Genomic DNA, 27,966 nt, shown 5'->3' with positions numbered 1-27,966 from the left:
TGACTCTCTCCTATACAAGCCCTTACTGGGAATCTAGACCATGCCTACAGCCTATGCATATCCCCTGACCGGGAACTGAACTCACAACCTTTAGGTTACAGGGCAATGTTCCAGCCAACTGAGCCACACCAGCCAGGGCTTTTTTTTTTAATCTGGAGAAAACTTGATGCACAAGCTACCTCCAAGTTGGCGTAAGCTGGCATATCTACCGAAGTAAACAGAGAATGGGGCAAGGGTGCACAGCAGGAGATGCCATTTTTCAATGAAATTCATGCTTGCACCTCCCTCATTGATTTACCAACAGAAAGCTACATGTAGTCTAACATAAAGGAAATGCATAAAGCAAGAGCCAGTGAAAACACATTTACATACACACCATTCACACGGAGAACTAGAAACTTGAACTTGTATACAAAGCTATACAAATTTTTATTTTTTACTTGAAAACATCCAAGAAAAATTAGTTTAGCATGAAAGCAAAAAAAAAAGAGAGTAATTTTAAAAAGTTCTCTTTGTTTCATTTCTTAGATTGCTCCAGTTTGTAAAGGCCACTCCTTCCTCGAGACAAATGCAATCTGTAATGCACTAACCAACTGGCTGCCCATAATTGCTTCCCAAGTACATATGCTACCTGTGAGTATATTAGGATTGGAAGCAATATGTTCCTCTGATTTTATAGAGTGAGTGATAACTCCACAGCCCTCACTTGGGATTTTTTTTTTAATGAGAAACCTCTCTTTCCCTCCAAACTGCCTGTAGGCACACTGCTGTCAGAAATAGAATCTACTTTATGGAACATATAATTCACAATGCTAAATAAGAGTTTGCGTGCATTTATGCATGGCACATGTATCACTACCCCCATTTTTTGTTTTGTTTTTTAAATGAGGAAACTGAGACTTGAAGAGGATCAGTAGCTTTCCCAGGGCCACACGGTCAGTAAATGACAAAGACTCAATCCCAAGTCCGATTCTCAGGCCTCTGTACTATACTATCAGTGAAGATTTTAGGGAGAATAGGATTAAGCGGAGAAACCAAAATTGGGGTTGCATTTTACAAGGTAAATTACATGTGAGGTTGAGAAACCTTTTTTATTTTGTCATTGTTGGATGGTTGTTCGCCTTTTGACACTGAATGTCCTGAATTTCCTGGAGTCCCCGCCGCACGGAAACCCTCCCAGGTGCTCTGCTCTTTGGTCTCTTTGTCTTTCATTTTTTTCTTCTTCTTCTGTCTCTTTCTTTAATTTTTTTTTCTTTTTGTTTTCTGTGAGAGTCTCGAACGCTGAGCCCAGCTGGCTGTCAGGCAGGTGCCATACCTGCGGGCCTGCCTCTGTGTGGCAGCCACAACATTTGGGGCTCTGGATGTGTGACCCAAACCCTTCGCTCTTTGGGGACAATCTGGGAGTCTGGGGGTCCCTCCTGATTGATTATAAAGTGCTGTGCTGGAGGGGAGGGTTTATGGCAAAAGTGTGTTTCAGCCTTTCCTACCCATTTTGATGTGTTTTCTTAGTCATTCACATGCAGGGGGTGAGTCAGTCCACTCGTCCTGCATGTCACTGAGACGGAACTGGTTCACGTGTAGTTGTGTATTTGGCGTGTCCGAGAAACAGGCTCTGACTACCACATGTCACCAATGCCACAGTCACATGCCCTACCATTATATTACCCCACAATTGGACTAATCCTTCTCTTTACTCTCTGACAATCAAAGGGATTGCTCATCCCTGGCCTCCGCTGATGTTTTCCTCAACATCTATCACACAACCAGCAGATTTCACAAGCATTAATTAATTCCTGTAATTTGGACCAGAGTATATCTATTGAAACCTGTATACCACTTATTTCACTTATACCACTTATTTCAGAAAAGAGGTAAATAATGATAGACAGAACCATTTAATTAAAGTGCAACTCCAAATTAGCATAGACATTTTTGTGTGATTTGTATAAAGGTAATTATAAACATATAGTCATATTCTTAGATAAACTATATGAAAACTTTCAAATGACTATCCTACTACGTATATATATGTTATATTAAAACATTATTTAGTCCATTGAGTGATTTTTTAGGATTATTTGACAACTACTTAATATTGGAAACATTATAAATAATTATATACCTAGAATCCAAAATACTTTTAAATGGTCTTCTACTTGAAAACAGCAAGCATACTCAAACATAATGCCATTTCTTCTTAAACATAGATCATTGCAAAATCATCAGTAGAGCACAAGATTTTAAATGAATTTCCAGTACCTATCCTCCACATACGTCCTCGTGTACACCACCGTATCCTGGGGTCCTGCGGGCCTGGGGTCAGCGTCGGAGCTGGGGAAAACCATTTTACTTTGTATTTAAAGTTTGTTTACAAGAATAATTAAAATAACAAGGCTAGTATTCAACCCAATGCACAAATGCTGTACCATTTCTAAACTACACCTCTGAAATGCAAAGATTCGAGCGGTATTCACTCATTTCTGCATAGCTCCTTTCAGTCTCCCATTCTGGTCCTCCCTTCCACAGCCTGGCCTGTCCCCGGAATGCTGCATGCAAATCAGTCACTCCCTAAGTCTGCGGTGCAGCGTGAGGATGCCTCTGAACACCTGTGTAATATGTCGTAGTGTCCGCTTCCCTGACATCCTGTTCATAGCTCCAAACCATCCTGGCCCCACAAGCCTCCAACCAAAATGGACCTGAGCTAACACAACATCTGATTTAAAGAAACTTTGAGATCTATCTAAAGAATGTCAACACCAATGTCACAATCACTTTTTTTTTAAATAGAGGCTTTTTAAGGGACAACCACATTTTACACTTTCCTCTCCAGGAGTCACAACTTACCAATGACCAAGTTGCTAACTCAACACCTTTGTGTAAGCCTGTTGAGCCACTAATACAATTAGAAATCCCTGAATTTCAAAAGAAGGGTCAGGTTGCAGGTATATCGGTTATTAAAAACAGAAGGAGACAGCCCTTTCATTTGCTTCGTAAGTGGCCCTGGCCCCACCTGAAATTCCTCCTGGCTTCAAAAGCACGGGCCGGGGTTCCGGCAGACCGGTTGTTCAGAGCACTGGTGGGTCCATTGACTCGGCCCTCTTGCCTGAGAAAGCAAACAAACATTTGGCACTTAAAATCAAAGCCATTTATAATTTTTTTATCTTAAAATTTTATTTTACTTTATTAAAATTGTGTTCATGTAACATGAACCTCTTTAAATTCGCCTGGTTTCTGCACAGTTGTGCAGACAGAGTGCACGCACTATTTCACTTCTTCACAGATGCCACTGCCGTCTCTTCGAGACTAATCTGTAGGCATGTGACTCATTATCCAATGCTGGGGTAGATATTTTACAAAGGGCAGGAATCATCTGAAATCATTCCAGCAACATTTTCACAGCAGCAGTGCCATTTCAGAAAGCTTTTCATGTACAATACATCTGAGCGTTTATCAGTTTAGTGAAAATTATCCAGGGGTTGCTTGGAGAAATTCCAGTTTTCATTTTATTTTTAATGGAAAGCAATACTTTGAAGATTGCAGAAGAACTTTGACCTAGATTTCTGCTCATCTCAAATGTCACTACGCTTAACAAAGTATAGGCATATTTGCTTTTTCCTAGAAACAGATTTCTAAAGCCAGAAGACAGAAAGCTTTAGCTCCTTCCTCCTCCACGTTAGTAAACTCTAATAGAGAAGAGACACGAGAATCAAAAGCAAAGTTTAGATCTCAGTCATGCCTTATCATTGGTAAATGAACTGTTCCTCCCATGTCCAAAAAGCTCTTAAAAGAGAGGAAAACATTTGTTCACATATTATCATCTCTGGCATGTGGAAGGTCATCTTCTAGTTTTAAGATAGATGCTTCACAAAAATGATACTAAGTAATGAGAAAGTGGAATTAATACTATGAGAAGATTTTCTAATGTGATTATTAGAATATGTCATTCCAGGAATAATACACCCAGTGAGGAACTGTTTGGAAATATTCAAACAAAAATGTACAATACAAAACCCAATGTTAAGAAACAAACAGCTTCAAAGGACAAAGGCTGTCAGCGAGTTTGAAATGCGTTCACATGGTCCTTAACAACGTAAAAATCAAATACCACTGGTTTGTAAAAACTGCAGGTAGAAGAGGGAAATAACTTGCAAATAGAAATGTAATGAACTGAACTGTGTCCCCCCAACATTCACATGTGGAAGCCCTAACTCCCAGTGTGATTTGGAGACAGGGCCAATGAGGAGATAATAAGGGTGAAGTGAGGTCATAAGGGCAGATGGAGCCTTAAGCCCACAGGACTGGTGTCCTTATGAGAAGAGGAAGAGACCTCAGAGGTCTCCCACCGTGCGCGTGCATTTGCGGAGGAGAGGCCGCCTGAGGACACCGTGAGGAGGGGCCGTCTGCAGGGCAAGGACTGAGGCTTCCCCAGGACCTGACCCTGGCGGTATCCCAATCCTGGACCACAGCCTCCAGAACTGTGAGAAAATAAATTTCTGTGGTTTAAGCCACCCAGTCTGGGGTATTTTGTTATAGTGGCCTGAACAGACTAATAAAAGTAGCATTTCTTAGTTGGGTTTATGAGATTAATGACAATGCCTTCATGAAAGATTTAGGTTTTATAATTGTGAATAAAAACCAAATGTTAATAAATAAATTTGGACTGTGGAACAATAAGTTCTCATGGATTTTGCTTCTCAACTAGGTTAGGGAAGTGATAAGAGTTTTTAAAAATGGACTTCTTATTTTGGAATGATTTTAAATGTAAAGAAAAGCTGCACAGATAGTACTATGAATCCCCATACACCCTGCACCCAGCTTCTCCTGGTGCTGACATCTTACATAACCACGGCACATTGGCAATCCTGAGGAGTTAACATGGCCACAATACATTTAACTGATGTAAGGAGTTTATTTGTCTTTCACTCATCTTCCCCTTGACACTTCCAGAATCTAAATCAGGATACCACTTCCACATAATCATCATGTGATAGTTTCAAAGCATTTTTTTCCCATGGGATGGTGATAGATTTTACAAAGGAAATTTTATCTTGATGTCATTAAGTGGTAACACTAATTTTTTTATTATTAAGAACTGTGAAAATAGCTAGATAATACTCTGACAACCAGTGAAATAACCTGTAGTGATTTCCAAAATGCTACTGATTTAATTAGCTGGAGGAACAGCTTGGGCACTGGGATTCTTCTCAACCCCTCCAGTGAGTCTGCATGTGCATCAAGGCTGGGAATGGCCACATTGGAGGCCGGACAGTCTGACGTCTCACTCAGAGGAGCAGAGGTTCTCCCAGCGTGGTCCCTGGACCCGCAGGTGATGCTGATGGGCACTGAAGTCTGGGAACCAGTGCCCCGGGGGACTCTCTGCCAACTTACCCCTCTCCAGTGCCTTGAGTGACAGTCATGAAAGAGAACTCATGGCTCACAATGTTTGTCCCTTGACAGCCTGATTGTTAAGTTATCTTTCATTGCAACAAACGGAGAGATTGTAAATTCTGATTAACGGTCATAGCTTTTCTATGTTGCATAGTGTTATTAATTAATCAGTAACTCTATAAAATATAAACCCAAACATTCTGTTGGATCTCAGAGACTCCAAATGGAATTACACCTGAGAAGGTGTTTCCTGCAGGGGAACCTCAGCTTGAACATTCACCTATCTGGAATGCTCACACACTGCTAATGAGAACATCCAATGGCACAGCCGATTTGATAAACCGTCCGTCAATTCTTCAAATTGTTCAATATAGAGCTACTAGGCAATCCAGCAATTCCACTCCTAGGTATACACCCAAGAGAAATGAAAGCATATGCCATAGAAAAACTTATGTACAAATGTTTATAGCAGCATTTTTCACAAGGGTGAATTATAATCCAGTAGTAGAAACAACCTAAATGTCCATAAGTTGATGAATACATAAACAAAATGCTGGAAATACATACAATGGAATATTATTTGGCAGTAAAAAGAAATGAAATACTGAGACATGCTATAATATGGACAGATCTTGAAACACATTGTGCTATGTAACAGAGGCTCATCACAAAGGACCACATGTTATAGGATCCCATGTGTACGCAATATCCAGAATGCGGCAATTCATGGAGGCAGGGAGTGGATTCGCAGTGCCTGGGCTGAGGGGTTGGGGGAAATGATGTGTGACCGCTGATGGGCATGGGATTTCTTTTCAAGGTGATAAAAAGGTTCTAAAATTGATCGTGGTAATGGTTGCATAACTCGGTGGATATACTAATTAGAACATGTATATTTACTTGGACATCTAATTACTGTACAAAGTAAATACATCCATAAAGTGAATCAAGTCCCAGTTCAATAGACTGGTTCCAGATTCTTAGTTAATTTCCATTGTCTTATTAACTTAACCTTAACACTCTGAGACTAAAAAGCAAAATCAATTTCAACCCATAAACACCCTATTATCACAAACTTCATAAATCTTGTTTGCATAGAGAATAAAGGCTTATTAAGAGTTTACCATCCTGTATCATATGTGTTAGGGTTTACTTCTATAAAACTGTGAAGGTTATACATGTTAAGTGTATAAAAATAACTACCATAGAAAAATGTACAGAGAACTTGATGCCAGAAAACTTGTGTTCATTCCACTGCTGTAATTTACTACCCTGGTCATTTCTCTTACTCTCTGATCATCAGGGTTTTTTTCCTGTTGTTTGCTCATTTTAAGATAGGACCCTATTGTTTTTAGGATCCCTTCCTACATATGCTGGGGGAAGAATTACTAACAAGTGAACTTTTCCTTTCTGTAGCCAGAATGCATAGATGTAAGAATTGAGGCCAAAGATTTCTTCTTTTCTCAAATGAAAAATTTTATTCTAGTTGTTCTGTCAGTGCTTGGGCAGTGAGTACATTTACTATTTCATGTGTGAATAGCAGAGTCATGAGGACTCATACCTGTGCATGACTGTGACAGAGCTGAAGGAGGATGACTACCACCTGGCAACAGAACTCAGGGATCTGCAAATCGTGTTGCAGTCGGGACAGTTAAAGCCTCTGGAGGTAGTAACTGAGGGTCATCACCCTCCCACCAGGGAGAAGGTGGGTGCACTTGTGAATGTATATGTGACAGTTGGATTACTGTATTTTGCTGTGCATAATGCGCACTCATGTTTTTATGCGTGTTATACACAGGATTATTATCCTCATGGTATGTAATCATTATGCCCATGTATGATGCACATCCTTATTTCCCCCTCAAAAATTTGGGCAAAAGCATGTGCATTATATATGGCAAAATGCAGCATATCCTGTAGGAGGCACAGACCAAACTGCAGAAAGGGAAAGGACAGTGTGTGCCCTTTGGAGCCCCAGGTGGCATTTTCATTTCCACACCTTCTAGGCAGGTGGCCAGGCCCACACAACCTTGCTAAAGGTGCCTGACACACCACGGAAAACTGGGGTAAGCTGAAGTTGTGAGAAAGCAGAAGCTGTGAGACAGCAAAAATTCTTGGTTATCAAACTGATAAAGAGTAGAGAATAAGGAAGCTAATTAGTAGAGAAAGGAGCAGGAGAAAAATAGGCAGAAACCAACATTTGGGAAGTAGCTACGTTATATTAATGACAGAAAACAAAAAACCAAAAACCTAGGGTTAATGTCCAGGTTTTCCTAAGGGCATGACTGCCGGTCAAGAATGAACAACCTTCCAGTTCAGGCTCCTGGGAAGCTAGGCCATGCTGCCATTGCTGCTCTTGAGTTTTGATGGAATTCAGTCGATATTTTCCCATGTGTCCTTCCAATAAGCCCCCATTTCATGAGCAAGCCCGCCTGACACTAAAGCACCTCTCAAATCATATTAAATAGGAAGTTTCTAAATCATACTCCATCATTTACTTGTATTTGTTTTTCACTGTGATCACTTCCAAATAATATTTGAATGAGATCAGTTCATCATAAGCCCTGTCCTGCTCTCAAAGTAGTGAGTGTTTTTCCAAGAAAAACAGATCTTACTGAAAATTGGTCTCTCGTTTTATCAAAGGCTCGCTTAGTACGCCACGAAAAAGGAGGTGGATGATTTGGGGAATTAAGGGAACAGAAAGAAACTACCTGTTAGATGCAAGAACCTTTTGTATACATTGGGGGAAAAAGTAAGTAACCCAGATCTTTTCCTGCTTTTCTATTCTCTGCATAAAATATAAACAATATCATTTCTTTATATTAAAATTAAAAGTAATTTTTAAACAGAAGAGGCAGGTGAACCTTAGAGAAACTGATAAAATAGGACCCTATTGTTTTTAGGATCCCTTCCTACATATGCTGGGGGAAGAATTGCTAAACATGGAATAATTTTTAGCATTATTTCCTAATTTAAACAGCTTGTAACAATAACAAAGTACAGCTTCTACCCAAACCTTCCTGTGAAAGCAACCAAGTACAATAGTTTTAAAGCCAGTATACTGTGTGGTGTAAAAACATTTCACACTGAGGTCCTGTTTTGTGGCTGTGATGAATCTGTGTGTTCTTTTAGCACCAGACATCCAAGGAAGATATTCTCAGGGTGCTTTCTGCACCACTGAAAGGCTACCAAGCAACAGTCGGTAAAAATAAGCCTTCACAGACCAAGTGCAGAAATTTGAATTTCCATGACGCCTTTTACACTAAGCAATAGAACAGCAGGTTTTTCAGTCAGAAATTTCAACAGTTTGAGTTTTGTTAAGTTTCTTCTATATCAGTTTATTAAACACCCTGTACATTGTTCTTTTTTTGTATTGACGTAGTATTTATATTTAATGTAGTCTGTAGTCTGATTTCTCAGAAAATATTCCAAGTTTACATAACTAATGCAGGCTCATATGGAATTCATAAAGCAAAAGTAAATTATAATAAGCCTCACTTACCTTCCACTCTCATTTTTAGACACATTAGAATTTCCTTCAGTTAAATTTTCCAGGTCCCGATCTCTATAGAAAAAATATAAAAATTATATATATATGTATTTTAGTTACAATATGATTTTAGGAAATTAGAAAAACAGAACTCAAACATTAAAATCAGCACACAATCTTGGACATAGTCATTGTGGTATAAGGACATGGGACATTGACAGTCTGACATTGAGCTATAGCTGACATTGAACTATAGATCTGTGCAACCAAAGCATGAGAGAGTGATAGGGAGGGAGGGATGGGAACTAATTTTGGGGAGGATTGAGAAATCTGGTCTGAAAGGAACCACTGCTATTCACATTCAGCTAATATTCAATGAGTACTACGGTGAGCCACAAAGCACTAATTGTGTGTTTCCATGGGGATTATCTCACTCAGATCTCATGAAATCTTGCAGGACAGCATCTGGGGCTCAGAAAGGCTAAGTGAATTTTCCAAGGTCAATTAACTAATTTGTAAAAGAGTCAAGATTTGAGGCTGAGCCATCTGTCCATCTGAAATCAATTCTTGGGTATTTAATTAGAGATTTCATTCCAGCTTTCTGGATTATGGAAATATGAAAAATCAACCCAAAATTTGAGTTAATAATTCATAATGTGAAGGATAAATGGGACAATTAGATTCTTAAATTTTGGGCTATATTTATAATTTGACACACTTTCATAAGATACAATAAATATCCTCTGGTATGTTATTCATATATTAGTTATTTACAGCACATCTTTGCCATAATACTGGCAGTTCTTGATTTTTTTCATGAGTTTGGAAAAGCCTTTGTCATGGACCTTGCTGGCTCGGAGCGCGGTGTAACAGTCAGAGTGAGGCCATCTACCCACTCCTCTGAGCAAGTGTGACGACATTTCTCAGCTTCCTTTTGTAAACTAGGATGGTAGTATCTAAACATGTAAGATTGCGGGGAGAATGCATGAGTTTGTGTAAATAAATTTTGTGGGCACAATGACTACAATTGCAGGTGAACTGAATAAGCATAAGTAAATCATAGTTAATAGAAGTGTAGTGAAGTGGCAGTAGGTGTTACTGATTCCAAAATGTTGAGGGATTACTGTTGCATTTTTTTCTTTTTTAATTTTTTTTTCTTTTTTAAATTTTATTTTAATCGTTGTTCAAGCAGTTTTCTGTCCTTTACTCCCATCCCTCCCCACCTCTCTTCCTTTTCCAATTCCCTTAATTGTTGTCCATATGTCCTTTATATTCATTCCTGTAAGCCCTTCCCCTTTTTTCTTTCTGCCCTACCTTTTCACATTTTTAGAATTAACTTCAGTTTTTCTAAATCTCCTTTCTGAGACTGAATAGTAGATTTAGATAAGGTTATTTTACCTATAATCAATGTAGGAACTCTCACTCTCAAAATTAATATCGATAAGGATGAAAAATAATATTAAAATTCCCTTAGATGTAGAATAAGATTTAATATTCTTCTTTATAACATCCAAATCATTGACAATTGGTAAGTCCGTAAGTTAGTCAGCATCCCATTGCTAACCTTGGGCGGACGGACCGCCTTTTTTCATTATAACTTGAGAGCAGCGACCCGTGACCATGACCTAACACCTTGCACACAGTGAGCTCTCCAAACATAGCTGGGAAGTTTAACTAAATTAATTTAAGATCTCTTTTTCTCCTTCTTTGGGGGAAATCTATTATTACCTTACCCAGCTCTGGGAAAGACATGAAAGGAGCCCTAAGGGAAAAACATCAGACCCTGAACCTCTAGGGCAGGCAGCCCCGCCCACACCCAGGCACACAGCGCGCACTACAGCCAGAGAGAAACGATCAGTAAGGGCAGCAACGGACAGTCCACCTCCGTTTGTGTCAGCCACCTGGAACCTGCCTTACCTCACCCCTGGACTGAACATATTTCTTTCTTTTTTTACACATTTCCCCACCCTGGTTTTGTTTCCTTTTGGGGATGAATTGTGCCCCCCGCCCACCACCACCACCACCACCACATTCATATGTTGAAGCCCAGATGACATTATGTCAGTATGAGGCTTTACTTGGAGATAGGGTCTTTGTAGAGATAATCGAGTTCAAAGGAGGTATTAGGATGGGCTCTAATCCAATATGACTGGAATCCTTGTAAGAGGAGGGAATTTGGACTCAGACTCATATACGAGGAAGACCACGTGAAGATGCAGGGTGAAGACAGCCCCCTACAAGACAAGGAGAGAGACCTACAATAGAGAGCCCTTCCTCGTGGCCTTCAGAAGGAACCTACCCTACTGATCTTGATCTTGGACTTCTAGTCTCCAGAACTGTGAGAAAATAAATGTCTGCTTTGAGCTACCTAGTCTGTGCTTCTGGTTACAGTAGCCCTAGCAAACTAACACAAATCCCCTTCTGCCCTCACAACACGATTATGTTAAGTTTCTCAGCCTGATGGTGGACACCCTCACTTCCTCTGGCATTTCTCAAGCCTGTTGGCTGTGTCTTTGCTCAGCTTACACTCCCCCAACCCCCTACCACCACTTCCCTCACTCCCCCTCCAAGTCTTATTGGACCCCAGCTCTTGTGAGGGAGAACAGGAGCTGGTTTGGACTGGAGGAGAGAAAAGAAACCAGGATCTTACACATGTAACAACGATATAGGCAGATAACTCAAAACTGGAACCTGTGCACGCTTTCAAAGGTGCACACTCCCATAGTGGTCTAAGGGAACGATCAAACAAACCATATTATTGGTGGTTTCATAGAATTTTTGGTGTTTTTGTTAAATAGTGCCACACATCAACTTTGGTAGGGCAGATTATAAGATGCAATTCTGAATAGTCTATACTAATATTTAAGGCAAAATAAAAAGTTCCAGATTATGTAAAGAATAAAATGTATATTTGCTTTGGCTGATTAATGTCTTCAGCACTTGAAGACTCAATAAAAAAGTTCAGATTGCCCATAAACTTCCCAAGCTGAAGGAAGTAAAAATAAATTCCATTCTTTAATTAAGATCACATCTATTGCATTGTGTCTTTTGCACTGTGGTAGAAGATGAAGAGTTGTGAGTCAAAGCGTGAAAAGAGATTTTAATAGAAGCCCAGCCAAATGCTGCAGGGTGGAGCAGACTTGATTCCAACACTTTCTGTGGCAGTTGCAGCAGAAGGAAGGCCTTAAAATTTTATAGTTTATGAGCATCTGGAATTAACACTAAGAAAAATCATCACCTCTCTGCGGATACAGTGAGAAATGCTAAAAAGAAATTCTGTTAATAATAGCAACTAAAATGCTTTTCTCTATGTAGACTGTAAAATGTTTGGGAGAAAATATGAGATGTGTATAGGGTCAGAGCACACATTTGAATATAAGCATTTATCTTTGTTGTCATGTAATTCAATTTTTACTGTCTCTTTAAGGAATATAACACTGCCTTACAGAGCAGATTAAGGGACAAATAGAGATTTGCTGGATGAAAATATTATTGTCTCTTTTTTAAAATTAAATTTATTGGGGTGATATTAGTTAAAAACATAAGTTTCAAGTGTACAATTCTATAACTCATCATCTGTAGATTGTAGCATCGTGTGTTTACCACCCAAAGTCTCGCCTCCTTCTGTCCCCGTATATTTGACTCCCTTTAATTATTATCTCTTATTATGCAACCTCTCCTAGGATAAGCACTGTGTGAGAGAAGGTTATCAGCTTACTCCCAACTGCTCTTCTCTCACGAAGGTGTGGGAGGTATTTGTGAAAAGCTTCAATATGTTTCTCTCACTACAGCCTACTTAAATTGCTTCTGTCTAGTATCAAACACATTTGCAAAATTAAGAGTGTCCACATAAAATTTTTACTATGGTACTTCTTGTATGCCAAGAACAAACCCTTGCCTTTAACTTTAGTTCGAAAGGAGTATCTGTCTCTGAAGGGCGTACAGAACACAGGGAGACGATCGCACTTCTTCAGCTCTGTTGACGTTGCCGAGTGGACCCAGCTTTATACTTTTTAATGACCTTTTTCAATCAGGGAGTTCTAAAGATTATATATTGAAGAAATTCACAGGTCCATAAAGAAACTGAAGAATTTAGATATTTGAAATATGAAACATGACCAAGAATGTCAATGGTGCTACTATATCGTGGTTCACTGAGATTTTGCCACAAGCAGGAGGTAGTCATTGGCTCCAGGAGACCATTTAGGAGATATCAGATTCTTCATTCTGGTTTCATTTAAGGGTCTCAGAATGTCAGAGCTGGAAAGCAATAGGCTTTATGTAGGGGGATTATTATAGGGCCTTGATTAGTTTGAAACTTAGCCTTTAATTCACAGAGTACTCATTAAGCCCTTGATATGAGCCATGAATAGTGCTATGCACTGAAGATAAAGCAGTGAAGAGAACATTAAAATCCTGTAGTTAAAGAGAGATGATTAAATAATCATTCCCTCTAAGAGACGAGCGCAATGGGACAGAAAGTGTAGAGAGCTTGAGAATGTCTAGAAAGACTTGAGGCAGATGTGGTGGGCAGGGTGGAGGGATGAAATTTCCAGAGCCTGAGAGACAGATGCCCAGGCCGAGACCTGAAGGATGAGCAGAAGTTACCCACACAATAATGAGGAAGAAGGAGTGAGGAGTGTGCATAAGTTGGGGCATGTCTATGGAACATAATAGAGGATGTAGTGAGAAGGCCTATGGAGGCAGGATGGGGGCAGGGACTTTGGAAACCAGGTTGAGGAGTCTGGCCATTATCCAGTGGCAGTGAGAAGCCACTGAAGGATTTCATCAGAAGAATGATGTGATCAGATTGCTGTTTTGGGAAGATCACTCTGCAGTGTGGCCAAGGGACTAGAGGGTAGAAGGTATGACCGGCAGCAGAGGAACTAGTCAGGAGACTGCCCGGTAATCTAGACTATAGTAGTCCTGGGGATGATGGAGTGTCTCTGCTCCTGATGGAATTAGGAGCATGCAAAGTGACCTATTGATTATGGGCGATGAGGCAATGGAAAGAATCAATGTCACTCTCTTCCCCACCCTCCAGCTTTCTATCTGGAGCAGAAATATTTTAAAAATACAGTAGGAAGGGACTCTTAACTAAAATACTAAAAACTTGGAGGTATGTCTCAGCAAATAGGAAGCCCTTCAAAAGGTAAAAGTATTCAATATAATACTACTAATAGTTCAGAGATTTGTGGGGGTTTTTTTTTCTGTTTCAGATGAAGAGTGCCTTTTCTAATGTAAAGGTCTAAATGTCACTAGATGCTTTCCTTCCTTCCTTCCTTCCTTTCTTCCTTCCTTCCTTCCTTCCTTCCTTCCTTCCTTCCTTTCTTTCCTTCTTTCTTTCTTTCTTTTGAGATTTTCTTTATTTTTAGAGAGGGGGGAAGAGAGAGAGAAAAAGAGGACAAGAAACATCAAAGTGTGGTTGCTTCTGCCACAACCCCCACTGGGGACCTGGCCCACAACCCAGGCATGTGCCCTGACTGGGAATCGAACCAATGACCCTTCGCTTCACAGTCTGGCATTTAATCCACTGAGCCACACCAGCCAGGGCATGCTTTTCAACCTTCATTTGGGAAAAGCAGTGTATAGACTACAAATAATTGAATTTCTCTCTTTAATATTTCTTTGCTTATGAAGATGTGAAACTGTCACTGCCAAAAGCCAGGCAGTTTCACCCTGAATCAATGCAAATTCTGTGCACGTCTGCGTGTGTTCAGGTCGTTGTGCTCCTAGAAGGAGCTCAGGGACACCTGCTTACATTCTGATCGATGACTGAAGTTTATTCCGCCCCCAATTCTGAACTAAGTATACAGCTGTTGGAAATGTCAGCAAAATCACATAAAAGAGCTCTGATTCACTGCTGTTACACTATTAAATAATCAGCGTTCACGTCACATGGAACTGGATGGTAAAATTGGATGGAAATTGTGGTAAAAGTTCCTCGTGGCTGTTATTCCCACTGAGAGGCACTTTAAAATATCCTTCTCTTTACCCACTGGCATCAAGCAGTCAGTGTAGACACATTATAGATATAGGTGGCTGCACCGACTGAATGAAGTCACTTATTTTCAAATAGGCAGCTTAGTCTTTCTTGTTTGTATGTTCTGGGATCATTCTTGAATGTCAGAGCAGATTATATCAAATACTGAGGAATCATCAGATATCACTTAGGTTACATTTGTGGATCAAGCTGCCATCTTAAGACAACATCATGGCCAATATTTTAAAAATATTTTAAAATAAAAATCCTATGCGTATAAGGAAAATGTCATCTTTTTATAGATATTTTACTAAGAGTTGCTGAAATACAAACAATATTTTTTTAAAAATTAGCTTCTTCTAATAAACAAAAGGCAAAACTCTTGTGAGGAAGTTAGCACTGTCTGCCAACATAGCACATGCACTAGAGGGAGGGAGGGAAGGAGAAGAAATTTAGAAGAAGGTGGTGAGGGAGGGTTGGAGAGGGGGGGAGAAGGGGGATTTTTGCTGCAGTAGCCACACGTGATCATTAAACCTAATCACTCCCAACATGGTTGGAAACCTCCATGTTACAATAAAAGAAAATCTGCCCCCACCAGTTCACTGTGAAGAAATGGTTCTTCTTACGACATTTCTGTACAATTATTAATGGCAGGGCTGACACCCCGAGTCTGCTGGTATTTCAGCTATTAGGAAACCTCTGTGAGATAGGTACTTTCTCTCCTGCCCCTCATTTTAACAATAATTTTCTGGAATAAATGTGTCTAACTGCAGTCCTCTAACTGCAGAGGGAGGTGAGCGATTAGAAGGGAAGGCACTGTGAAGAGTATGAAGAATTAAAAGAAAGGGGAGTCTGAGCTGTTTGAGCCACAGAACTCTCGCTTTTCTCGTAGGCAGTGGCATCAGAAGGACTTGAGTTTAGACCCAGGATGTGTTTTCTTTCTTAAAAAGGCTATTTCATATCTTTCAGCTATAGTTCCCTCTTTTAAAAGGATGATATACTGATGGATTTCTCACGGGGTTGTCATGAAGGTTAAATGTATATGAGTCGCCAGTGCCATGATAGGCACTTAATAAATGCTGCTCTCTAAGTAACAACCGCCTTGGTGCCTTCCTGCTTCAGAAACTCCTACAACATGATAAAAACATACCAACAGGAAAAGTAAAATGCAGCATTAATGTAGAAAACAGACTAGGAGAGGTAAGAGTTAGATCAGTGAGTGTAAGCCCTGCCCTCCTTCTCCCAGTGGGTTCGAAGCACTTTTCCGTGTTAATCTGCTTTTTTCACCACAGGATATTGAGACTATGATTCCCATCTATACATTTCTTATGATAAAATTTCAAGTCAGTAGAACAATTTGGATTTCTAATGCAATGCACTCTGGTACGTTATCTATTAACTATTGATAAAGCCTTTTAGGTGAATAATATGCCACAAAGATAGTGAATTATAAGATATTTGCAGAACTCAAATGGAATTCCAATGCTAAGATATGCTCCCATATTTTGTGAGCCCACACTAGCTATGGACCTATCTCGTCCGTAGGTAGAGACCGAAAACCCTGATATCCTCTCCAGTCTCTGCAGGTATCTATGTAAACCCTAAGTTTGGGTCTGCTTCTCCGAAATACTTTTTTCTTATTTGATTTCACTCATTTTTCACTTCAGTCCTGACACTATTTTTGTAAAGACAACACACACTGAGAAGCTTTAGTGCAAATGAGAAGTGCAGAGCTGAGTCTAAAATCAAACAAGGGATTCCAGAAGAACTCAGCGTGTTTTCTTGCTGAACAGGAGACACATGGGTGACAAACGCGTCCCCATCTGACAGTAAAGAATGACAAAAAACTTCAAGGAAAAAAAAGAAAAGAGAAGAAAAGAAAAGGAAAGAGAAAAGAAAGAAAATGCCTAAGCCAGAACCTTGAGATCATGTTAAGATAGTTAGGGAAAGTCACTTAACCGTTCCGTGTTCCTAAGAGCCGAAGGTTTCACTTTGATAAGCTTGTCCAAGTCTTGGCTATTCAAAGAGAAGGAAATAAGTTTGGATTAGTGAAAGGATCTTTTGTGTTGCCAGTTCAGCAAAGAAACATTATAAATCCACTACAACAGACAGATGAAAAGACAAAATGACTGCTTTTTTGTGGTTACCTCTGATTGCTTCTGATCACTGCAGGATTCACTTTGATGAGGTTATCAAGATCCTGGTTTCTTTAAATAGAAAAATAAAACGATGGCTGATTAATTATGAGGTTCTTTTGATAATGTCATTAAGGTTATAAATCTGCTTAGAGCACTAATAAAACAAAACAGTCTTCCTGACTGAAGCACAATAATGAATGTAGTTGTTACCTGCGGTTATTGGAGAGAGTTTCAGGATTCACTTTGATGAGCTTGTCAAGATCTTGATTTCTGTAAGCGGAAAAAAATTAAAAGAGCTAGGTTAGAGGTAGTAAGAGTTTAAGCTGGCTGAAAATAGGAAGGATTGGCTATCTCATCGTTTAGTTTGAGATGTCCTGATTTGGCATGGAATAGCCTTGAAGTAAGTTTTTTAACCAATCCAGGGAAGGATGAATTATGCTGGATCAGAAGGAAAATTCTCTGATTTCACAGGCTTTCCTGCCAGAGCACATCACCAGCACACACTGACAAATTATTCAGAGCAAATGTGGTAATTAAGAACTTTTCCCTCTGAAAAGTCCCTGTGCTGTGGTTTCAAGAACTGGAACTGGGCTGGGAGTTAGGCTGGAAAGTAGAACGCACAGATGACTGCTTTTTGCTCCTGGCCTCAGTATTCTCATCTGTAAAATGAGGAGATTGGATTGGATCATTACTAAGTCTCTTCCCATCTCTAACATCTGCTTCTGAGAATCTATGAATCTGAAATTTACTGCTTGCCCTGTTTGTTAAACTAGCTAGCCGATGCCTCCTTTTTCTTTTTAAATAAAACACACTAACCACGCAGTCTATATCCAGCAAGCAGTATGTGCGTATTCCAAAATGTAATATATTAAATTGACAACCTATTATTGTCTCGGAATAACATCTCTGTGCCCTGATACATAATTAGCTTTAATCTAGGATAATTGCCATCTGTTAATAGGATTCACTTTGTCTGTGGAATTCTCTTTTTGGCATCCATGGCCTATAATTATATCTAGTGTGCTACTCATGATACCTACTTGTACTCTTCAAACCCAGGAGGTGCTCAGCAATGACTCACTGCCTAACAGATCACAGAACTACTGTCAGTCCTCCACGAGTGTTCCTCTGTGACCCTGGTCAAGTAACCTTCCTGAATCTTACATTCCTCTTCTGTAAATTGATTAGGTTCAGCTGAAACTGAGGTTTCCAAGTTGTTCAAACCATGGGTCTTGGGCTTTCTGAGGTTCCATCATTCCACCTCTAAAATTTTATAATTCTACATGTATCAACTAAACTCAAGAAGAAAAATTATGAAAACATTGTCAAAATATATATTAATAGAGGTATATAATAATATAAAATCTTCACATAACCAGAGACAAAAAGTGAATTTCATCATCTTACAGATACTATTTAAAAAATCATCAAAATTTAGGTCTATAACTTTGCTGGGAGTAGCAAGCCATCTAAAAAAAAAAACAATGAACCTCATAAAATTTCCACTAACTACCAGAAAATACTCTCCAAAAACAAGGTGAATGATATTTGCTCGTGATGAGCCTAAGGAAGTATCTAGATCTTTTAAAAAATTATGATTAATAATTTTTAATCAATTGGAGAGACAAAAGTGTCCATGTTAATTCCACAGAACAAACAACACAGAGTAGTTATGTTTCCACCACAATCTCTCTCATCAACTGCTTTACTTGAGACTGAAAGCAGTGAAGCCACTACTGTATGTTTTCTTCACCTGCCTATCTTGTTATTAACAAACAGATAATCTAATTTCCAGGGACATATACAAATTGTGGTGCTTTTAAAAGGTTTATATTCAATTTGTAAATGGAAGGATTATGTCATTTATGTTCATATTGTACTTAGTTAAAAAGACACAACACCCCCCTCCAAAGAAAAAGAAAAGAAAAGAAAAACATCCTTCTCTTACCCAGCCATGTTTCTGACAGCTTTGGGGCTTGGATTAATAAGTCCATCAAGACCTTGTTCGTTGCTAAAACAAAATAAGATAAAAGGTCAAATTCAGCTGGAAATCAGTAAATTTTATAACTGGCATTTTTTTCTTTTGACACTTGAATCATTCAGTGAAATCCTGGATAGTGATAAATTTATTGCTTCTACTTTATACACATTAGTTACCTGTTTAAAATCCTCAAAACAACCTAATAAGATGTATACTACCATCCCCCCTGCTAACAAATAAAGAAACTGAACTTCAGAGGAATTAAGACATTCCTTGGGGCCAGGTACCTAAGAAGTGACTGAGGGTGAAACAGGGTTGAAACCATGGCAACTGGATCCCAAATCCATGTTCCTTTCTACTAGCATCCTTCCTCCCTCTGTGTTCATAATGATTCCTTACATTTTCACAGTGCTTGTCACCACTGTTACCTTCACAGGAATTGAGAGGTAGCGTGGAGCTGCTCTGCCATGCTTTTCTCAACTTACGCTCCAGGGTATAATGGTTCTTAACTTCTCAAGAAGACAGAAGTAAATTTAATATCAGGCATAACTATTTTAACCAAGTATAAGAATATTATGTTGCTGATTTTCTTAGGAGTCATTTAAAAATTGATTCTTGGGTATGTGAAGGAGTAGAAAGCCAATGTTCTTTCATTTATTCAGTTATAAACTTAATATTTATTAACTATAAATTTACAGTAATAAACTAGTTTTGCTGTTTCATGTCAAAATGAATTTCTCAAGTAGTAATTATACAGAATTAGCATCAATATTAACATTTTAAATAACATTCTAGTGAAGTGGAAATAATAATAAAAGAAAAATTTATACAGTATAATTACACATCAACAAATCAATTTGTTTTCCTATTTTCTCATGTCTCCTTTCAAAATGTCCTTAGACAAATAGTTAATCTTATTTTTGTCATAAATTGGAGGCTTGGTTAGGAGTTCTGAATAATCTTAATAAGCTTAATTTTTGTTTGCTGATATTGTTTAGGTCCTGGTCCCTAAAACAATGGCGTAGGGTTTAATAGCTGGTAAAACCAACTAAAATCAACAATTTGTATATTTTTTCAACATTAATATTTAATTGAATGATTATTGGTAATTTAAAATTTCATCATTACTTGAATCTCTTTATCCCCCTAGGGAAAAGCAGATTGTCACTACTGATTCATTTCTTGCATAATTTTATACATGTGAAAATCATCTCCATTTTATTCTTATTTCTTTAAAGACAACCTCAAATTTAAGTTACTTATAAATTCCTTACTGTTGTCCATATTGCATTTTTACAGTAGAATTAGCATTTAGAATATTTTTGGAGGTTGTAATTGATGGGAGAAAAATATAAAATTGCTCATCATTTCTGTGTTCCTTATTTCCCTCCCTCTCCTCCAAAAATAAAAGTTATTTTCTGATTCTAAGGCATGTAGTTAATATACATAACATGAATATGTAATATTAAGACTACTGCAAGATATAAAGCAAATCATTTCAGAATCATACTTCATGCAATGCTAAATCAGAACTAGTAAGACTTCAGATTATATAACTTGTTTTTATTCTAAACATTTAAATAGGCAGTCATAGCTCAAAAGGGACATTTCTATTATTACATTGGGCTGTCATACAAACCCTAATACCAAAATCTGAACAAGAAGCCTAACATAATACACTTCATTATGAGGACAATATGTTATATATCCAGAGGAGAAAAAAGATCAGAAAGGCAATATCACTTAATTAGTTTTTAGGGTTAATCCATAAACTCATTTTATCATGTACATATCCTCCTATGAACACTATGTTGAACTACATGGAATTGTCATTTAGTAGGTAAATGACAAAAATGGATAAATGTCAATAATTTCATAAGGCTCAACATAATAGGATAATTTCTTTGCTATCTATATCTATTTTGAATTAAGCATTGAGTAGTGCAATAGGGAATCAACAATGAGGAAAACATGTAACAGCAACAATAGCACCATCAGATAATGTCTGATAAGTTTTTGAGCACTGAGTGCTTAGATAAAAAAAATTTTATCTAATTTTTGTGGTAACTCTTGAGGAAGGTAACTTTTATAATCCTTACTTTGCAGATAAAGAAGCTGAAGCTTAAAGGGGATTAAGCCATTTGTCCAAGACTGTGCAGCTAGTAAGCATTCTCTTAACTCAAAAAATTCATTATCAAGTGGAAGAGAAGGACGCATAACCTAATGCAATACGTGGTAGGATGCAGCTACTAAAGCAGAGGCTCAAATGTTACACGGGAAAAGTCACATGATTAAGGTCATCTTCAGCCTTAGAAACTAAGTCCTCTTGGAAGAGGGACAAAGGAGACCTATCTTTCATTGCATCTTAATCTGCGATGTAAAGTATTACACAGTCTCTAGAGTCAGTATCTGACCCCCAGTAAATGACAGAATCTTATATTCTTATTTGGTTAAAAAAACATCTAAGGACAATTTAGCACTGAACATTCAGATAGAAGAGCAATGAAATTTTGGGTAACCCTAAAGTGAATGAAAATGTATGCAAAGGGTGAGGATGGGTGGGCAGCTGGCTATGTTTCAGAAGCTACCCCAGCTACATTCAGAACTGATCTTTCTCCTCCACCCACATAAAACACTGTCCCACCCAAGGGTCAGTAGACTATGGTCCTCAAACGAAACCCAGCCTGCAGTTTCTGGTTTTGTAAGTAAAGGTTTATTGGAGCACAGCCATGCCTGTTTTTAGAATGTATTATCTATGGCTGCTAGTTGACTAGGTAACACAGAGACGGCTTTGCCCCCTAAACCTGAAATATTTACTGTCTAGAAGACCTTTGAGTAAAAATGGCTGACCCCTGATCTAGCCTAAGAAATTTATTTTATTTTATTTTTTTATCCTCACCCAAGGACATTATTTTCCTTGCTTTTTAGAGAGAGAGGAAGGGAGAGGGAGAGAAACATCAATGGGAGAGAAAAGCATTGATCTGTTGCCTCTAGTATATACTCGGACCTGGGATCAACCCTCAACCTAGTCCTGTGCCCTGACCGGGTTACCGGCCAACACTCCAACCAGCCAAGTCATAGTGGCCAAGGCTAGCCTAAGAAACTTTATGTGAGAGCTACAGAGCATAAAAAACAGCATTCCTATATGTAAAGTAGGATAGGAAATCTATCAGAAAGAAGATACATTCCTTAGTGTCTTTCATATGCAACTCATGTTCAAACTACCATAGCAATATATATTTATAGCTTCCTAGTTTTGTAAGTTTTGCTTACTTAACATGATGTACCTTAAAGAGAATTCTCTGTGTTCCTTATTCATTTCAATGAACTAAGACTAATTTTTTAAAATGACCTCCCAGCTTTAGGTTTTTTGAGTGGCAGACAGTAAGGAGAAGGGAATAAATGAGGAAGGAAGAAGGAAGATGGAAGGAGGAATTTTCTTCACATGAAACTTCTTTAGACTGCTCCACTCTGGGGAATTGTTTTGGGATGATGACCCATCTCACGGGCAATCCCAATTCATTTTCAGGAAATTCCAAGCATGGATCACAAATGCCATACTGATAAGAGATACTTCAAAGAATTCTCTCTCCTCCACTAAAGCTCACAACCAGATTGCTGACACAGAGCTGTTGATTTTGGGTTCTACCACCAGCTGTCCCTATGATGGGACAATGAATTGTATCACTTTTTTAAGCTGAATAGAGAAGAGAGGGGAGAGGTAGGAGAGTTCTAGGAATCTCACCTTCGGTTAGTTCTGTGTGTCTCTGGAGCCACTTTGATGAGGCTGTCAAGGCTTTGGCCCATTTAAAATAGAAATGCTCAAGTCAGCGGGCAGTTTATATCACAAGGTTGCAAACATTTATTAAAACTTAGAAACATTTTTATTGTAAAAATATTTTATTATGAAATATTAAAACAGAGATCATCTCAAAGGGTTGGTGTTTTTCTGTGCAATGAATGCATAAATTTTGGACCTAACTATGACTGCATAGAAATAATAAACAATAACTAATGCTTTTAGGAAATTTGTGATGTGCCAGGCACTGTTCTAAGTGGTACATGATTTGTGTGATTTAATCCCTATGCCAGTTCTATGACCGGAAGAACTATCATCTCAGTTTCACAGAGGGAAAAACTGAGATGCAGGGAGATCAGGATTTCCCTACATGGCTAATAGGGACAGGGTTGGGATTTAAAGCTAAGCAACCTAACTCCAGACTGCGTGCACGTTCCATTGCTCCAGCCACCTTACTGGGACAGAGTAGTAGAATTGGGGCTGGATGTCACTAGAGAGCACTGGTCCACCTTCCTCACTTTGAGGATGAGAAAACTGAAGCCCAAACAGGGGAAGTGGCCAGCCTGCTTCAATAGTTAGTGAGGGCAGACCCACATCTATGGGTTCCGGCCCAGTTCTCCTTCCCTTGTCTTGCACTATCCCTCCGCATAAGAAAAATAAACAAATCAATGAATAAACGCGTCCTGTCCATCTTGGAAACACTATTCACCTAATTGACCAAAATCGTTTACATGTTAGGTACGAGGTGGTGGAGATCACATGGCTTTGCTTCGCCGCTCATTGAGTTCAGGGTCAGTCAGCTGAAATGATGGTTTAATTTCATTTTAAGCATTGGTCAGCATGGAACAACAAAGAACAGCGTATTAAATCTTACCCTTGCACACTTTTTTCTGTTCTTGGATTCACTCTGATGAGGTTATCAAGGTCTCTGAAACTTTAAACAAAAAGGCAAACAAACACACAGTCAGTGAAAAAGGAATTAAATCAACTAAGTATTTTAATTTAAAGAATATACGTACTCAAGATGATTATATTAAGTTTTTGTATTTGAATTAATACCAATCTACACCCTTCATTTAAAAGAGGAAAAAATTTGACCTCTATACAAATCATTGACACACTAGCTAAGTTTCTCATTTACCCTGAAAATAAAACCATAAATATAGGCAAGATTGAGTTTTAAAAATATCAATTCAGAAATTATATTGTGATTTGCCAAAAACTCTGACCTGCCCCCTCTAAGTAGTCTATCTAATGCTGTAGCTATACTCTATTTTGTTAATAATTTATATTTATAGTACATTTTTGCTTTAAATGAATTTTATGTCCATTATGTTACTTGATTCTCAAAACAATCAAGTGGAAAGGCAGAAGAACCACAACTCTCCTGATTTTGTAACTGAAGGAGCAGAAGTGCAGCGTGTGCACGGCACCCATGTGGCCAATAATGGAGTCCAGACTTTCTGATTTCTGCTCAAAGACTTTCCCACACAACCTCTCTGAAGAGTGCCACAAATGGACGCTGATGGCGAAGGAAGAAAGATAAGACATAATCCTCACCCTGAGGTACTTCTGTTTACTTCAGGGGTGACTGCGTTGAGATTGTCAAGACTCTGGCCCCTTTAAAACATTAAAAAATGATGAAATTAATGACAGATTAATACTGAGTGGGTAAAATTATTTGTCAAAATTCAGAAACAGTATCAACATGTACTGAGATCACAGCAATGAGTTGAAGACTGTTAAAGGTGACTAAGCAGAGTATATAGGGCTTTATACATCTCTCAAACTCACTGAGGCTCAATGAGACAATATTTTAATCTTGGAGCCATGATACCAGCAGCAAGCAAATGCTATACTAGGACTCTGTTTCTATGATTTATAATGCTATAACCTTAACCTTTGCCAGATGCACTCAACATTTTGCAACAGTGTACAAATACATCTCGTGGAAGATTCCAAAAGGTATCCTTTTTTTAATCCTAATCTGAGGATATATTTATTGACTTTTAGAGAGAGAAACATCAATTGGTAGTTTCCCATTCCCTACTGTACATGCCCTCACGGAGGATGGAACTCACAACACAGGTATGTACCTTGACCAAGGATGAACCCACAACTTTTTGGTGTGTGGGATGGTGTTCCAACTGATGGAGCCACCTGGCCAGAAAGGCATCCTTCTAATATCAACCTCAAACATGCTGGGAGACTTTCAAATCAACTTTGGAGAATGTATGTTTTGTAAATGACATTCATTAGCAAGTTTTCTATTCACAGCAATGGATTAAGATTAATATACTAGTTTGTTGAAGTACATGATATACAACTTGATATCTGTTTCTGGTACTTATAACTGTGTGTTAAAACTATAGATTTTGACTAGTTCTGTGTTGGCCATAAACAAAAAGATTAAAATCTATGGCATTCTGAAAGGTAAAATATATTTACTATAGTATGAAACTCTGTATAGTCACTGCAAACATGTCAGTATTTTATCTTTACCTTTTAACATATCTGCTGCTGACCTTGATGGAATTTTGCTTTTCTTACCATTTTCCCATACCCTGTGGCCCTACTACAATCATATCATAAAACTCTGTGCGTGTACACATCAAAGATACAGATATATGGAAGGAAGCAGATGCTAACTCAAGTTTTTACTCATATCCAAATGTCTGAGAATGTGTATACCCAGGCTAAAAGCAGCAAAAAGAGTTTGAACCTTTTTTCATTCAAATAATGAAGTAACCCAACAGAAAGAGCTATTCTGCTCTAGTATACTCCTTATTGATTTTTTAACACTTTGTTGGTTTCTGCATAAACAAAGTATATGAGATCTAAATGCCAGTGACTAAAAATAAAAATTCCTAGAATTCTATGTCCAGATTTGAAAACTCAAGAAAAACAAAACAAAACAAAACAAAACAATAGGCGTTGTGACTCCTCCCTTGCAATATTTGTGTTTGTTGTGGGGTTTGCTTTAATTATATTGTAAAGACCTTGATCTCTTTAAACATATTAAATAATTAAGGACTAAGTAAGATCACTTCTATCACCTCACTTGTTAACTAAGCTTATTGTGGTTTCATTTTGCAATATATGTAAACATTGAATCATTATGTTAGATACCTGAAACTGTTATGTCATTATATTTCAATTAAAAAAATATAAAACTGCATTCAGTACATTAAAAAACATATTAAACAAACTACATATCAGTGCAAGGTTATTAAATTTCAAAGTTCATAAAGTCGATCAGGCAGGGATGAGCCTGGAGTAGAAAAAGGCTAAACTTCATTGAACAAGTAAAAGGCTGTAGCTAAGGATGAGAATTTTATTCTACCTGATGGTGCATATGTAATCACACACACATGAATCCACACAATGAGTCATATGCACATGGATCATACACACACGATCACATAATCACACACACATGGATCCACACAATGAGTCATACACACATGAATCATATGTACATGATCCATACGTACATGATCACATAATCATACACACAAATCACACAAACTTTTGTATGTCTATGTATGCGTGCTCACATAGGCATGTGGGTACACACAGATGCACCAACATAAGAAAAACAATAGGTCATGATTTGAAATATTCTCTCTAATAAAAAATCAGAAAGGAAAACATGGGTATTTTTTAGAGTCAAAATAAATTAAATATTTGAACAGTATCTAAATCATTAAGAAAACACATATTCACCCGATCTTTATTACAGCTAACAGTTACTTGTATCTCCTCTGTGCTAGGCACAATAGGATTCTGATTCCGATTTTGTAGACGAGTACATTGAGGCACAGGGACACAGCTAGCCGGTGACAGGGACAGATTTTGCACCAGGACTTTTGGACTCCTCGCTCTCAGTCACTACCTCAAGTTACCTCCCTGAGCCTGCAAGCAGCCAGGGAAATCAGTGTTTTTCTCTCAGTCTGTTGGTTGCAAAATTGTCCAAGTCTCTGCAACACTGACTGGCCAGGCTGCTAAGAGGACGACAGCCGGACAGTGAGTGCCCCAGCTGGCCAAGCCCTGGCTCTGCTGACAGTGCCTGCGGGTACCAGTGACACATTTTAGAATCTAATAATATCATGTACTGAGTTAACCGAATGGAAAAGAGTTCAACTAAAACCACATGGAATTATTTGATGCACTGTTTCCAGTGACATGCCAGTGAGCTCAGTTTCAAATATACTCCATCTGCTTTTTTAAAAATGAAAAGCAAGAGGACATAAGCTTTCCAGATTTACTTGACAATTCATGGGTAGGAGAACTCTTAATGAAGTGCACTTGGTTAAGCTCTTTATTTTAAATACACACCACACTTCATACAGATAACACATGTGGCACACAAATCCACTACACGTTGAAGACAGTTCACATATAAACACACACACACTACTCACACACCCATACATACACTTATACACATATATCACTTGGACACACACATACCACTGATACACACACACACACACAAATGGGCATATTGTGATGGTTAATTTCATGTTTCAGCTTGACTGGACCACAGGGGAGCCAGGGATTTCGTCAAACATCATTCTGGGTGTGTCTGTGGAGGAGTTTTTGGATGAGATTAACCTTTGAATCCATAAACTGAGTAAAGCAGATGGGCCCCCTAACATGTGAAGGCCCAGTCCTATCAGGGGAAGTCCTGGGCAGAACGAAATGGCTGAGTGAAAGGGGACTTGGGCTGCCTGACTGCTTCATCTGCAACTTCGGTCTTCTCCTGCCCATGGACTGGAACCGACACCCTCAGCTCTGCTGGTTCTCACGCCTTCAGACTTCGGTTGGACACCACGGGCTGACCTAGGTCACCAGCTTGCTAAATTCAGATCTTGAGAGTTCTCAGCATAGCCAATACCTTATAATAAATCTATCTATCTACCTATCTATCTATCTATCCATCCATCTATCTATCTATCTCCTATTGGTTCTGTTTCTTTGAAGAACCCTAATTAATACATCCACATATACTTAGACACACACATACTACTCATGTGTACACACATCTGCATGGAGGGTTACAGTTGTCAGTAAGCAAAACACAGTTTATTCTTGCATTAGTATTTATTAATAATTGTATTACTTTCCACATGGATGAATGTAAACAAACCTACTTTCATCCCACCCTGTATATACACACACTACTTA

General features: G+C 38.5%; 1 protein-coding gene across 1 annotated transcript in view; it reads right to left on the bottom strand.

The window, feature by feature from the left end:
• SCEL (sciellin) overlaps nt 1-27,966 on the bottom strand; it is a 101,117-nt gene that overhangs the window by 8,454 nt on the left and 64,697 nt on the right. The window contains exons 18-27 of the mRNA XM_045839253.1: nt 24,337-24,396; nt 23,651-23,710; nt 22,723-22,773; nt 18,945-19,007; nt 17,207-17,266; nt 17,006-17,065; nt 16,818-16,874; nt 8,888-8,950; nt 3,011-3,103; nt 2,260-2,331 (exon numbers count right to left, since the gene is read on the bottom strand). Coding sequence (XP_045695209.1) covers nt 2,260-2,331; nt 3,011-3,103; nt 8,888-8,950; nt 16,818-16,874; nt 17,006-17,065; nt 17,207-17,266; nt 18,945-19,007; nt 22,723-22,773; nt 23,651-23,710; nt 24,337-24,396 — 639 coding nt within the window. The remainder of the gene's footprint in view (nt 1-2,259; nt 2,332-3,010; nt 3,104-8,887; nt 8,951-16,817; nt 16,875-17,005; nt 17,066-17,206; nt 17,267-18,944; nt 19,008-22,722; nt 22,774-23,650; nt 23,711-24,336; nt 24,397-27,966) is intronic.

This window comes from Phyllostomus hastatus, unplaced genomic scaffold (genome assembly GCF_019186645.2).
Source record: "Phyllostomus hastatus isolate PE091 unplaced genomic scaffold, TTU_PhHast_1.1 phas_contig_29, whole genome shotgun sequence".
In the NCBI taxonomy this organism is placed as follows: Eukaryota; Metazoa; Chordata; class Mammalia; order Chiroptera; family Phyllostomidae; genus Phyllostomus; species Phyllostomus hastatus.
The sequence above is the reverse complement of the archived record's forward strand: the minus strand, read 5'-3'. Positions and strand labels throughout refer to the sequence as shown.